The sequence below is a fragment of the Glossina fuscipes genome, unplaced genomic scaffold, assembly GCF_014805625.2.
Source record: "Glossina fuscipes isolate IAEA_lab_2018 unplaced genomic scaffold, Yale_Gfus_2 2, whole genome shotgun sequence".
NCBI classification, from domain to species: Eukaryota; Metazoa; Arthropoda; class Insecta; order Diptera; family Glossinidae; genus Glossina; species Glossina fuscipes.
The window spans coordinates 23,594,526-23,609,346 of NW_023998416.1; the positions used below are offsets into that span (position 1 = coordinate 23,594,526).

A 14,821-nucleotide genomic window follows, 5' to 3' on the forward strand; every position below is an offset into this window, starting at 1 on the left:
TTAGGAGGAGGAGGAGGGGAGGACCATAAAAAGATTTATTGCTAAATATGATCTGAATCGATCGACTAAAATCTTTGCAATTGTCTTAAAAACATCGCAGACGTTAAGATATGAAAGTTTATGCATTCAGTTCGCGCTCAAACATACATTCGATACTTGGGCCTAACTAGCGCTACGCCTATTGTATATTTGTTTTCGTTATTTCTTGTACAAATTCCTTCAAACGTCTTACTTACATTCCTTCTAGAGTCTCGATCATCGCAAGGAAAAAAAATTTAAAAAGCAATATCACCTAATATTTATTAAAGGTAGGCGTATTTTTATATCCTAAACCTCTTGGAACATAAAATTATATCGAATTTGAGCGGATATATGCAAAACGCGAAAGGATTTAAAATAGATCCACTTTTTGAATTCATTTAAACTTGTCTGTCCATCTATCCTTGTTACTTTCTTGAGTTCGTTGCACATACAACCAGATATTTTGAAAAAATTTGGTCCACTGACCTGAGCAAACTTAAACTGATCGGACCGTTGACCAACGTTATTGAAAATGATTCGAATTGGACCACTTTTCTGACTATTTTTCATATAAAGCCTTCTTTGGGAAAGTCGTTAAATGAATAACGAAAGGATATTGTAAGGTATTTAACGGTGTCTTCAATTTAAGGGGTTTCTGCCGTCCATAATATAACTTTTGCAGATTTGAATCTTCACAAAAATCCTTGAACTGGGATTTTAAAAATATTGATTTTTTTGTAAGTAGCCAGGATTTGGATGAAGCATTTAGACGATTTTTGACCAGAAAAGATAACCTGATAGAAGTTGTTTTAAACAACCGTTCCGGGGGAAACGAGATTAAGGTTTTTTGAATGTGTTATCGCCATGGTTTTTAGATACCGCCGACAGATGGGTTATATTCATTTTCTCAAAACCTTTAGTTGCTTTTAGTAGGTTAAAGCGGATCCAGTTTCGAACCGCATGCTCCGAAAAGAACTTTAGTAAAAAATCATAACACTATGAACGGGGTTTGCAATTTTTCTTATCATTTCGTACCCACCTCTAACCACCACCACTACCATGGTGGTATATTGATTTTGGCAACACCGCTACAATACCCCGAACGGAGCTTCAGAGACTACGTACAAGATATATATATTCCTTACCAACATTAAATACCGAATCGATTTAAGTATATTCATCTGTGTGTAAGATTTGCGGTAAATATTTCCCAAAAACATTACCTGCATGCAGGTAGACATTATAAATCATTTCGCGTGAATTGAGAAAATATTTTCCCTGAAAATTAAAAAAAATATAGATTCTTACTTATTTCTGAGAATCTACAGCAGTGACCTATGCTATGGGGGTTTCTATGGTAACTGCACAAAAATTGGACGCAAAAATGTTATAGTGCATGAAAATTTCATTCCTTCATCAAATCCTTTATAATGGGCAGAAAGAAGCTTCACAAACCTCACAAAGTATATATGTTCTTGACTAGTGTCAACAGATTCCAGCACGCACCTAAGCATGTATGTCTGTCCATCTGTCCTTCTGGCGATCTGGGTAATATCTATTGCTTGCAAAAACAAAGCTATCGGCTCCAAATTTTTTAGAAACGTTGGAAACTCTTGCGTGCAGATTGGAGCCAAATAGGGCAAAGGAAACGCCTGTAGTTCAATTTGAACTGAGAACGCTTCTACTACCTAGGTCTTACAATCGTCACTCCGTAACTAAAAATAATAAAATTTTTCCATGCACCTGCTACAGAAGTAGAAAAACTCAGTCACGTCCACCCGATGTTAAGAATATGGAGAATTAGTCTTTTTTAAGTCCTTTCTGCGATAAACATGATGAGGATAAGAGATGCCATGGCCATCGCCGAATATAATTTTCTGATTTTTTTGACTTTTTATCGCTTTGATTTTGTCGCCGATCAATTTAAAAATTGCTAAGGCTAACTTCACATCACCGTAACAAGTCTGTTGTCACGTATTTATACATAAATCTACACAAGAATATCATCAACACATAGCAAAATTAACCAATAGTTTTAGGCACTGTTCGTCACTTTACACATATGTTTTGAATATAAAACCTAAAAAAATTTATTTAAATTTATAATTATTAAAAAAAAAAAAAAAAAAGAAGACAAAGAACACAGATGGTTTCCCCGATTATTTTGAATATAATATTTGCAATGAATCCTTTTTTCAGTGATAAACTAAACACAAACACCATTTGGTTTTAGAAATGGATTTTCTTTGCTTTTTTTTTTTTCTGTCTTCATTCATTGAGCTGCTCACTGGCGACTGGTGACGTGTGATAAATTTACGATTTGTCCACACTTTTGAAATACGGACGCGTACACGTCCCCCCCATATCTCTTTTACTTGTTCGCTTTTAAATAAAACGAAAAAAAAAGAGGAAAAACAATCCAATGAAATTTTCAATGGCAATCCCTACATATGTAATAGTTGTTAATAATATTCTTGTTGGTGTTATTGCTATATGGCTGCTGCTGTTATAAAAACATCTGCTGTCGTAGAATAACTAACGCAGTTTGTTTTTTTTTTTCTTTTCTTATTCATCTTTAAACCCAAATGAATCAATTTTTGTTTTATTACACAAGACCTAAAAACTAACCTATGTTTATGGAACAGATTGTCGAAAAGTGAGACCAATCAATGACGAGAACGAGAGAGTGCGGAGTTCCAAAAAAGACAAACCCGTAAAAAAAAAAAAAAAAAAAAAAAAAAAACATTTATTTATAATCAAACTCGTGGCAAAGTTCTTGTATATATTGTAAGACAACAACCCTTCTTCTTTTTTTTTTTTTTTTCTGCCTCCTGATCAGATCATCTTGTTCTTCTCTTTCCTTTTTAGCTATTATTTAGTTTTATTATGATGTTTTAAAAGTGTCAAGAAAGTGTGCCCAACATTTATACACAAGTTAAGTAATAGTTTGTTTGCCATCTCCTTAATTGACTTTAGGCAGAGAGAAGGAAAAAGGAGAGTGAAGGAAGAACGTTTCAAGAGGTCCCTAAAATGTGTTTTCAAGTATTACGATTCTTAACAAAGAAAGGGAATAAACAAAGAAGACAAAGTGAACACTTAACTAATCTGCGTAATGCATGAAAAGTTTTTCTCAAAACTCTTAAGATTTAAAGATATTTTAGCTAAGACTTTAGTTGAGAATATATATTTTTCAAATATTTATTTAATACCAAAATAAATCCTCTCATGTTTACACCTTTTCCAAAATTAGGGTTAGTTGGCATTGATTGTGTATTATTGATGATGCAATGCCTTCTTTACTTCTTAATAAATAAATCTTATGTTATTTATGTTATGTATGTGTTCTTCGTATTCGCCATATAGCAAGCCAATGGTGTATTCAAAAGTTCATGCCTGTCTTGTATTGTAAATTTTTCGATATACAAGAGAATTTTTTATGCAAAAATTATACATTTCCGTTGTGGTCCAGTGCTTAGATTTAAATTTAGTTTTTTTTTTATTATTTTCTCTTCACTTGTAACGTTGCTTTGGGTGGTCATCGTCTACGTTTGTAAAAATCTAAAATTCATTGAACATCAACTGTTGGCATTTCAGTCAAATGATAATGATGATGTTATGTTGTTGCGTTTCATTCCACACACACACATATATATATATACATATATATATATATATATATATGTTATTGGTATCAATATGGAAAACTGAAGACAGTGGCAGTAAATGTGAAAAAAAAGATTTCAATTTTAACTTTAGGAGAGTTTTCGCAGTTTTATCTTAGCAAAAGGCTATCGATTCAGTAGGTTGCATAGAACATTGCCTAATTTGTACTCCTCCTGAATCTGCATTTATTTCAAAACAATTTGTTTTTTCTAAGACAGATAAGAATATTTTTTCTTAGTAGTTGACATCGCCAGTTTCCATAAGTTGGACAGGCTGTATGAGTAACTGAAAATATAAGCTAAAGTAAGGACGGGAAACATTCACAACGGAAGAAAGAGATTTCGGAAGGTTGTACTGACTAAAAAGTGACCAATGGAATTAATCCAGTTGCCCAGTTTTTGAACAAGTATATCCGGAAGCTGTTCGAAAATATATTCGACAGGCTTTACGAGTTGGCAATACTTTGGGTCACAGTTCCTGCAGCAGATCCATATTACGGTAGTTGTATAGAGTATAGTGTCGTCAATGAAAATAGTACCGAGTTCATAAATTGACGGACAGAGTAATTAAACAATTTAATAGAATAATACAGCGCAGCAAGTGATATCAGAGAGTCTAAGGCAAGAAGTAGCGCTATGTCCGAAAATATGCTCTACATTTCATGACATACATGAAGGAAAAAATAATATCGTAAGCGATATGAGAAAGAAAAAGCGGAGAAGTAGAGCTGTGTCCGAAAATCAGGTTTAGATTTCAATACAATATACCGAATACGAGGGAACAAAACTAAGCGATATGAAAAGGCAAAAGGTAGCAGCACTATGTCCGAAATTATGATTTATATTTTATAATATACCCAGGATTATTACTATTTATTTTCAAAAACTGCATCGCTAAGCTATCAGTATTAGTTCTGCCTATATCAAGAGATGCCTTCAATTTCAGTTCATTTGTTTATTTCCAGATCCGTAATAGATCCGTCAGATCCGTAAATAGTTAATAGTGAGTAATTATCAAAGAAAAAAATCCCAAAATATTGTGGACCAGCTTCACTTATTAAACATGTATTATAGAAAACGTAAATTGCACTGCAAGATAGGTAATCCAAACTAAATCAACTTATAACATCATCCAGCTCTTAGGCACTTTTACAATTCGTGGAGTTTAAGGTGAAAAAATTTAGTACGACGCTACTGTTATAATTGCAAGATACTTTGCATACAAGACTGTAATTTCTGCTGTGAAATTGTCCATGTTATCTTCCAATTAGTATATAATTTGTAATATTTTTTGCTTATTAGATTTTATGAATAAAATGAATTTAATTAATTGAGAAAAGTGTCACACATTCGGGTTCGGGGCATATGTATGAATAAGAAGGAGAAGGAGAATATGTCAGCTAATTCTCAAACACATTCAGAGTGCTGCGGATAATTTTAAAGCAATTGTTTTATGGAAAGAGCAAACGCGAAATGAACGTAATTTGTTATGAAGAGACATAGGCTTCACTAATGTAACATTAATAAACATTAACTGACGGTGCAGAGAAGTATAGGTTGAATGCAAGGTCTGCATGGAGTGGATAAAACATGAAATAGACAACAGTTCCCCCGAACGGCTCTATTTACCTCACTTACGATTTTGTTCGCTTATAGGCAAGAGAAGAAAAGAGTGGCTGGGTACTTAATCGATGAATGTTGGCGAAGAACGGTACCTGTGAGACAATCTACAAAAATTGCCGCTGAGTCTAGATTTCGCTGCGCACTACCGCATACCTGAAGTTCAGATTCCGAAAATAAAGGAATCTATTGTTGAATTGTGTTAAATTAAACCGCACTTGAACTTGTCCTTCGACCAGTATTAGAAAAACCACAGCGTCAGTCAACTGCGACCTAACCTAAACAAACGTCATTTCTTAGCAAGATGACAATGCAAAAGAGTAGTAAATCAGGCTGAACTATCCACAAACAATGTTATGGTGTAGTGGTTCTACGAGTCCTCCAGTAGTAGAGACTAAAAAAGAATTCAGCTTAATAGACAGAGATTAGATTTAGGCTTTAATATCTGTCTAAGGAAAATGTATCCGGAATCAAAGTGAAATTGTATCGTCTGCTGTTGGAGCTCTTAGGCGCGGAAGACGCAACAGATTCGCAAAAGAAAAATACACAACGTCAATAGACTGATAGGGAATACATTTTCTGCTTGTCCATACGTCAATTTATAGGCATCGAAATATTCGAATCAAAAATAGATCAACCGAGTCAATTTAAAACGGGTTAGTAAGAAGCTTTGTGCTTTAAATAACGGCAATGATAATCCAAACATAACTGCGTAGATTTCTTGCTTCAAGCTATATAATCATCATGTTGTATTATGTTCTTTCAATTCCTAGTTACGCTGGTAGTCCAATGATAAGCTTACAACCACTTTTTATCCAAGGTTTTCGAGGTGGTTTGCCCTCATTTCGTCTAACGTCTATTATTTTGTTCAAACCGTCAAGCTTCTCTTGATTTGTAGAATTACAAAAAAGAGAACAATCGATCACATTTTTAGAATCCTTAAACTCTATGAAAACCTGTAAAGAAGAAAGATGATGAAATAATAATGTCAGGCACACACATATTCATGTGTAAAAATTATTTTTCTTAAACTTTAATAAATGGCAACACTGAAGCCAATTTTGCGATGAACCTTTAAGTTAAAGGGCTATACGGTCATCCCGGTGAAAATAGTGTGCATGTAAAGCATCTTTCCAAGGATATACAAGTTCGTGCGGATATATGTCACACCCACAAAAACATGAGATAGACCTGCCGTTTGTTATATCGATCGATTTAGAATTAGTTGCATCTCCTGAAGCGATCCCAGCTTTTGCCCGTCCGTCTGTTAATATTGTGTTCAACCTGTAGGTCACAAAACTGATATGTCTTATCTTCTATGTTAAAATTTCTATAAATTATTTCTACACCACCACCACTGTACATTCTCATTGCTTTTGCATTGGTTACTCATCCATAAACATAAATTTGCACATCATCTGAATACCAAATAATGCACACGTACCATGATACAATTTTTCTTAACAAAAAAGGATTTTAACGTTTCGTTCTCTCTCCCTCTTTTTTTCTTTTCTGCTTTTTTTTTTTTTTTTTTTTTTTTTTGCATAAGAACTAACACGAGTGAATATGGTGACCGTGAGTTGGCACAAAAGAAGTCATCAAAAGCAATAAGAAAGAAAAATCCACACACATATATTTATTTAAACCTATGCTTATCCATAAGAATGTATGCAAAACTCGATAAAATTCAGTGATGCATACAATTATGAAGTCAATATCCATCAAGGCTAAGCAAGGTGGAAAAGGGTTTGACTCTCTTGGACCAATATTTAAATTTATAACAAAATGGTCATAAACGGTCTGTTTTATAAACGAATGAATCAACCAACCTTTACAAGTGCAACAATCGTTAGGTTAGGGAGAAAGTGAATAATTTATAGAAAATTTAGGAAAGAAACAAGAAAAACAAAAAAAAAAAAAAAGAAGAAAAACTTTTTCCTTTTTCCACACTCTTGGACTTGGACGTGGAGTTTATTATTCAAACGAGGGTGGAATTCCCAATCAATATTTCTTTACGAATGTGCATTAAAAGATAGTATTTGAATAATTTTTTTCTTTTTTTTTTTCATCCATTCTTGTGCAAATATTCAATTGTATGATAAACTTATAAAAGGAAAATTTGCAATTCTGTGGGAAATATTAGAAAATGGTAAAGAAAACATGAAAATACCATTTAGATGAGTTTGAGGAAAACACAAATTGTATACTGAAGCAGCCAGTTATGGGCACACAGTTGTAAAGTTCACTGCAAGGAGTGGAGTGAAGAGAGCGTGCGGGTCGCAAATGTGTGTATGTGAATAGTATTTGTTTGTTCAGTTGAATCAGTAAAGCATGAAATTGACCAGAATTTATACAATTTCAAAGGATTGTTGTATTCAAGCTTAGCTAAGTATATGCAAAAACTTATTTTTATATTTTCATTATTTAGCATAACGTTTGAAGTGAGTGTTTTCTTTGCTTTTTGTGACAACACGTGTTTCTTCTTCGAAAGCTTTTCTGAAAACATAAAACGAGTAAATTGAAAAAAAAAAAAAATAATAAATTTTTTTAATCATTTTTTGTTTCAATTGCAGCTTCTGACTGTGAGGATAATACTTCAAGTGTAGGCAACTCAAGTGATCGTTGCCGTTCGTCGCCGGTTAGTCCTTTGGGCTTAAGTCATCCTCCTTTGAAACGTCGCCAGTTATCGGCTTTACATCCGCATCCTTTGCATAGCCTGCATCACCATTCGTCTCATCATTCCCACCATCGCCACCACCACCACCACCACCACCACCACCATCACCACCAACAGCAGCAGCAGCACCATCATCAGCAGCTTTCACCGCCCTCGCCTAGTCTTCATTCTCCAAAGCTTTTGAAATCCTCTATAAAAAGTGAAAATGAGGTGGAAGTAGTGGAGGAGGCAGCTTTAAATTTAACTAGTGAAAATTCCCGACATAGCTCTCAGTCTCCTTCACCCTCTTTGAAATGCCTTAAGAATCCAGAAGCTCTTTCGCCGACTTGCAGTCAAAATTCATCGATCCCTTTAACTGCTCCTATTCCATCGCGAAGTCCCGTGATTCCTTTGCCCGCCAGTTTGATTTCCCCTCAAACACAATTCACTGCAACGGCCGGTTTGGGCATAACTAACCCTTTATTAGCTGGAACTGCTTTAGGTAATCCTTTGGCTCCTCATGATTTCTCTCAATTTCATCAAGCCTTGCAACAGCAGCAAGTAGCCCTTCAACAGCAATTTCAAAGTTATTTAGATATACTAAGAAGCGGCTCCTTGGGCTTGAGTCAAGATGATCCCTCAGTTGCTGCTCAAGTGGCTACAGCCCAATTCCTATTGCAAAGACAAGCTTTAACCCAGGCAGCTCAGCAATTAGAGGCTTTACAAAAACAACAAGAGTTCGCTCACCATGAACGTTGCTCGTCTCTGCTGCAAACGACTGGCCAATCCGAGCTTTTACATATGAAAAGTCTACAAACTTCTACACCCACACTATCTCATACTCCAGTGCATAGTCCTGGATCTTCGCCGCTGCCAATTTATAATGCGGCCGCTGTCAGTGCGCAACATAAAACTCCGTCTCCCTCTACGAGTGGCAGTAACCATGTAAAAGTTAGCGGTCTTTTAACACCTAACACGCCCACAGGTGGTCCTCAAACCCCACAAATACCTAAAAGTACAGCCAATAATGCAGTCAGGGCGGGAGAACCTTCTCCCGAGGAAACTACTGACTTAGAAGAGTTGGAACAATTCGCTAAAACATTTAAACAGCGTCGCATTAAACTAGGTTTTACACAGGGTGATGTGGGCTTAGCTATGGGTAAATTATATGGTAATGACTTTTCTCAAACCACCATTTCGCGTTTCGAAGCTTTAAATCTGAGCTTCAAGAATATGTGCAAATTGAAGCCTCTATTGCAGAAATGGCTAGATGACGCCGACCGTACCATACAAGCGACTGGCGGGTAAGTGTAATTACATTTTTTTTTTTTTTTTTTTATTTTAAAATTTATCTTTCCACTGCATGTAATGATTTCCATGTTGTTTTCTTCTTTTTCTCTTCTAATAGTATCTTCGATCCTGCTGCTCTTCAAACTACAGTTACTACCCCTGAAATAATGGGACGGCGACGCAAAAAACGCACCTCTATTGAAACTTCTATACGCGGCGCTCTCGAGAGTTCTTTTATGATGAATCAAAAACCCACTAGCGAAGAGATCAGCCAATTGGCCGATCGTTTGTGTATGGAGAAGGAAGTAGTTCGCGTATGGTTTTGTAATCGTCGTCAAAAAGAGAAACGCATTAATCCATCAATGGACAGTCCAACCGAAGCTAACGGGGACGAATCACCCTACATGATGATGTAAAATGAAGCAAAAAAACTTTAAGAAGATACAGGGCATTGAGGCAATGATTACGCATTTCAGTTTTGGTAGAAAAGTGTACAAGAAAGAGGTAAGATTATTAGTATCTTCTTAAAAAGAGAAGAAATATTAAAAATTTAGAATTAGAATCCACGACTGTAAACTATTCTAAGCCCGTCTAGATTTGTAAGAAAGAACGAACTGAATAATCCCTTGAAAATTTCAATCTATCTGCCTACGTTCGTTTCGATACGAATCACACATTGCTCCGTCATTTGGCTTTTCCATGAAATACGAATTCAATGGGGATTCGAAACCAGTCAAAAATAAGTATGAACATTATAGTCGGGCAAGACCGACTATTGGATGTCCTACGCCCTTTGTCCTAGGACAGTTACTCACCCGTTTTACCATTAATAGACGAAAAGCTACACATTATCTTCACGCAAATCTATGCTTTTTATGAAAGTCCGCCTATTGGAGGATTCCCAGTACATTACATAACCTGCTATAAATTTGTTTCCCAAAAATTATCTTATTTTTGAGTCATAACAAATTAAAAAAGAGACTTTTTCTCCCTATGAAGTCTTCCTCTTCATGATAACTCATGTAAATGCGAGAGTCATAAAAAATAAATCTATGTGATCCAGGTTTCCTCAATCGTCACTATGGACTAATTTTCATCATAAAATATTAAGAATTAAACCGTTTTCTGAAAGGCTTACTATTCATGAGAAATTTTATTTGGAGTGTAGTGCAAGGAAAAGACAAATTTTGACCATAAAAAATTAACTATTCGGCCTTTTTGATATATACAAATTTATATTTCCTGAGAATCTTTATAAATCGTGGTACCAAAAAAATAGACGTATCTGGTCCAAATTCAGTAAGGTTGATTTACATGTCAATTTACTGTTATGAAATAACTTACACCATGAAATATTAAAATTTACGCCTTTCTACCGTATCAAAATTCGGTTCCCATTGGAACGGTTATAGGAGAGGAGATTCCAAAGATTGCCCCATCCGAGCCAAATTTTTCATACCAATTTAGAATCTTGAAATGCTATTACACAGCGAGTTTTGTCGAAAAATACGGAAAATTGCAATTTTTTCCCATATAACGACTTTTCAAAATGGGTTGTGGAGTGGTTGGAAAAGTGTACCAATGTAGATCATTGTTAATAGCGTTCGTTCTTGGACCGAAGCACGCCAGTGTACCAAATTTCATCAAAATATCTCCAATAGGTCGAACTGAAAATTACATGGACAGACATCAGATGGACCGGCAAGCTTGGACTGATTTAGAAAAGGTATCAGAATCTTTTTCTGAATCAAACGGTATACTAAAAGCTGCGTTTATCTTAAACCTTTCTGTGTGTTACGTATGTTAGGTATAAACTGAATATACCGTGTACTACAACTTGCGTAGGATATATAACAAAAAGAACATGAAAGATGCAGTGATAAAGGACCCTCCTACAAAATTTGAAAGTGATCATAAGTAGCCTAAAGAAAACAAATCGCAATCGCGACTATTAAGTCAATATACGCGAATTCAAATGTAAGTGCCATAGAGTTCACCGTGATTGTAGCCAAACTGGGTTAGTCAGTTGGGAAAGTTGATTGAGTCTCGGCTACAACTCCTAGGTCTCTTTTCCCACTTCTTTCTAACCGTCACCGTGCTACATGCATAAGAGACATCCCCTTACCGATTGATTACTAGAAATTTATGACATTTAAGTTTTCATACAAATATTAACCACAAGTTCTTTCTATTGTTGAATTTCGTTACAGATTTCACATGTATTTCAATACAATCTGAAGATTATCGCAATCGAATTATCCGTAAGTCATTAATGAAGGAAAAAAAAAAACAACAAATTTGCAGTGAAGGAATATGTAGGTTAATAAACACGAAGCAAACACTTTGTTATGTTCACTAAACTTTTAGAAACGTAAGCAAGAGAGAGAGAGAGAGAGAGAGAGAGCAAATAATTAGAAATACAGAAATTACAAAGAATTTATTTTTATCAAATGGTCAACACAAAGGATTTTAAAAATGAAATTAAAATGCAATAAATATTTAATAATATTTTAAAACAAGCGAATCGACTTAAAAAATTTTAGTTTTCTTGACAAAAAGGAACAAAAAATAATACCAACAAAATTCTGCTCTATATTGTCGGCTAACAAAGCCAAACGTCCTTTTGCCAAAAACAATTCGGGCGAAGATAGGAGAAATTGTAATTACTTCGTTCACCTAATAGGGCAAAGAAATCCCCTATACGGGTTTTCGAGCCCCCCCCCCCCCCCCTTTTTTTTAAAAATTTGCGAATTCACCTAAAGTTTAGGAAAGAAACTAACTGTACTTATTGTTTGCCTAAATTTGGATAAAACCATTATTAGGAAGTATTATTGACCAAATGAAGCGGTCAACTTTTCGACTTTCCTTTGACCGGCAATACAGAGAGCAATAACATGTCTTGAATTCTTTTTCAAAATATTACCTCGAGTGGTGATTGATTTACGAATATTCTAATGAAAAACTTTTGGGTTTGAGTTCTCCGACGCATTCTTAACGAGATTTACTTTATATATAGGAGAAGTCGGGTCCAAGAATTTAAAATGCAATTTTTTTAGCTTTAATCGTCTCCAGCAAATCAAACATTCTCTATTAAAAATCACAGCTTTCTTTAAAACTAAACAACATTATTATTAATAAAAATTTATTTTTTTTTTTTTTGTTTTTTTTATTTTTTTTATCTCTACACACGTTTCAAACAACATTCGTCTGAAAAGATAGAACAAATGTTTTTAAAATATTTAATTAAACCACATTCGCCCTAACGACGATTCTTAAGTATAGTTATATATACATATATTATATATCTATATAATATGTATGTGTTTTGTGTATACGTAAATGTTAGTTTTAAAAAAGTCAGCGTGAGATTTGTTTAGTATGAATTTTTTATGTAACTCGTGTATATTAAATACTTTTGATATTTATTAAAAAAAATTAAATAAATATATATGTACTGTGATAATATTTCTTAATGTTTTATGTTTAGCATTTTTTTTTTTGTATAAAAAAAGAGATAAAAAAAAAAAAATAAATAAAAAAATGAAAAATATTTTAATTTTAATGAATTAAAAAAGAAACTATTTAAATAAAATGAATTTTCTCAAAAATAAAAATTAGTCTTCAATATTTAAAGTGAAAGTGGATATGGTGACACTGTTAAGCTAACATTAAAAAATCTTTCCTTTTCGTTAATCCTATAGTCTCTTTCTCCATTTAGTTCGAAGCCATTTTTTATATCCATCTTTAAAGGACGAGATAGTTTTATGCTTGTGGGCAAAATGTTCCCCAATTGTACGCCAGAAATGTCATAAAATAAAGACAAAAATGACACGAAACATATTGTTTACACTATTGTCTCTCTCATAGCATTACTTGGCAGAAAGCACAATCCAAAGAACCCATTCTTGGTTTACCCTCACAAAAGTGATGAAAGCCCTACTCGAATAGAAAATAATTCGCCCATTAAAGTCAGTATTAATCAGAAGCACTAATGTCTACCGGTCAAAGCAGAGACGAGGGTACTTTTCAGGTTAGTGCTTTTAATATTTCCTGAGCGGGCTATACCATATAGAATCGAACGTCGTTGTCCTGAAATATCGCGATATCATAATACTTGGCCTTCTGCTTCCCCTCTCTCAACTCAATCGAATTGATGGTGTCATTCGTTTGGGCTGACCAACAATATAAAGAAGCGGATACACTTCGTCACCACCGTGACCACCATGGATATTTAGTTTTGTAATCGACGCTAATGGTTTTACTTGATTGTCATTACTGTTATTTTGTTTTTGTAAGTGGTAACATACCCATTGTTCTTCAGTAGGGAAAGTCATGTTCCCCGCAAATGGCGTTTTTATGGGACAGTACTCTGCCTATGCTAAGGTCACGAAAGCTTTGTGCTATCCACTTTCCGGGATGGAATATGCTGTTACTGCAGCATAGAGCAAGTTTTGGATTAACCCTCTACCCTGCTTTCCTTTTTCCCCAACAGGCATTGCAACCAATCATTACTCCGTTCTGAAGCATGGCAATGTCTACTTTGAGTTACGCTAAACTCGATGGTTGATTTAGATAAAATGTTTTACCAACAAAAATGTATTAGTGATTAGTCCAAGGTTTTCGAGAGGAAATTACTTCATCACAAAGTTACTGCGTTGCTCTTTGTTACTCAGTACACCCACAAAAAAAAAAAAGAAAGGAATAGACGAAAACTGGCTCATAAATTTATAGCGCGGAAGAATTTTTTATTACTGACCATGTTAAAGTGATTATGAGTAAAGGTTCCTGCGGTTAGTACGTGCATAACATTGTGGTCGAAAGATAATAAGAATATGGAGCTAGAGTTTTCTTCTTAGTTGGATAGCATCATAACTGAAACCTGCTTCAAGTTTTTCTTGTTGACCTTGATCTGAAAATGCGAAAATTTCTTTCAATTCAGTTCGTTGCACTCATATGGATTTTCGGAATTGAGATGAATGCCCCAGCGAACACGATACGAATTGAATTCTGGGCGAAGAATTGTCGAATTATAGTATCGAAGAAACTATGCCAACAATCCTGACGACAGTTTAGCTGGGCAGAAGTCATTCATAATAATGTATACCACACTTCTTACATCTTTTTGTTCATAGCGTCAATCCACAGTGTTTGCGGAGGGTATTCGTAAAGGTTTGAGGCAAAGAGGTCTTTTTATGTCAACCCTTAATAGCCATCAGGGAGAAGCTCTTTCATAATATCGTTGTTGGACCCCATTGTAGTTATGGTTAGTTAAAATGCTTGAATATGTGAAGAGTGCACCTCCTTCATTAGTTTATTTCAAAAACTGTTGGCGCTCAGCATTATTTCCTATATCAGTAATATTAGCTCCACTCCCACAATTTGACAATTACTCGCATGCTTTGATCAAAAGAGAAGCCATAAAAATTCAGCTTACTCCATGCACTAGTCTACGGCCATTGTCCATCTCTTTCATTCTTTCCCTTCTTTCGTCATATTACACTTTTACACTTTTAGGGGATGATGAATGTCCATAAAGGACGGCGAAACTAACTAAACGTTTATTGTTTGCCGT

General features: G+C 34.7%; 1 protein-coding gene across 2 annotated transcripts in view; it reads left to right on the forward strand.

Annotated features, from left to right (window-relative positions):
* The window catches only part of LOC119633149 (protein nubbin), a 36,226-nt gene extending 24,583 nt beyond the window's left edge, over nt 1-11,643 (forward strand). For both annotated transcript variants that reach the window (XM_038026472.1, XM_038026471.1), the window contains exons 3-5: nt 7,877-9,263; nt 9,368-9,753; nt 11,460-11,643. In XM_038026472.1, the coding sequence (XP_037882400.1) occupies nt 7,877-9,263; nt 9,368-9,665 (1,685 nt within the window). In that variant the 3' untranslated portion in view covers nt 9,666-9,753; nt 11,460-11,643. The remainder of the gene's footprint in view (nt 1-7,876; nt 9,264-9,367; nt 9,754-11,459) is intronic.
* Nucleotides 11,644-14,821: the final 3,178 nt, after the last annotated feature.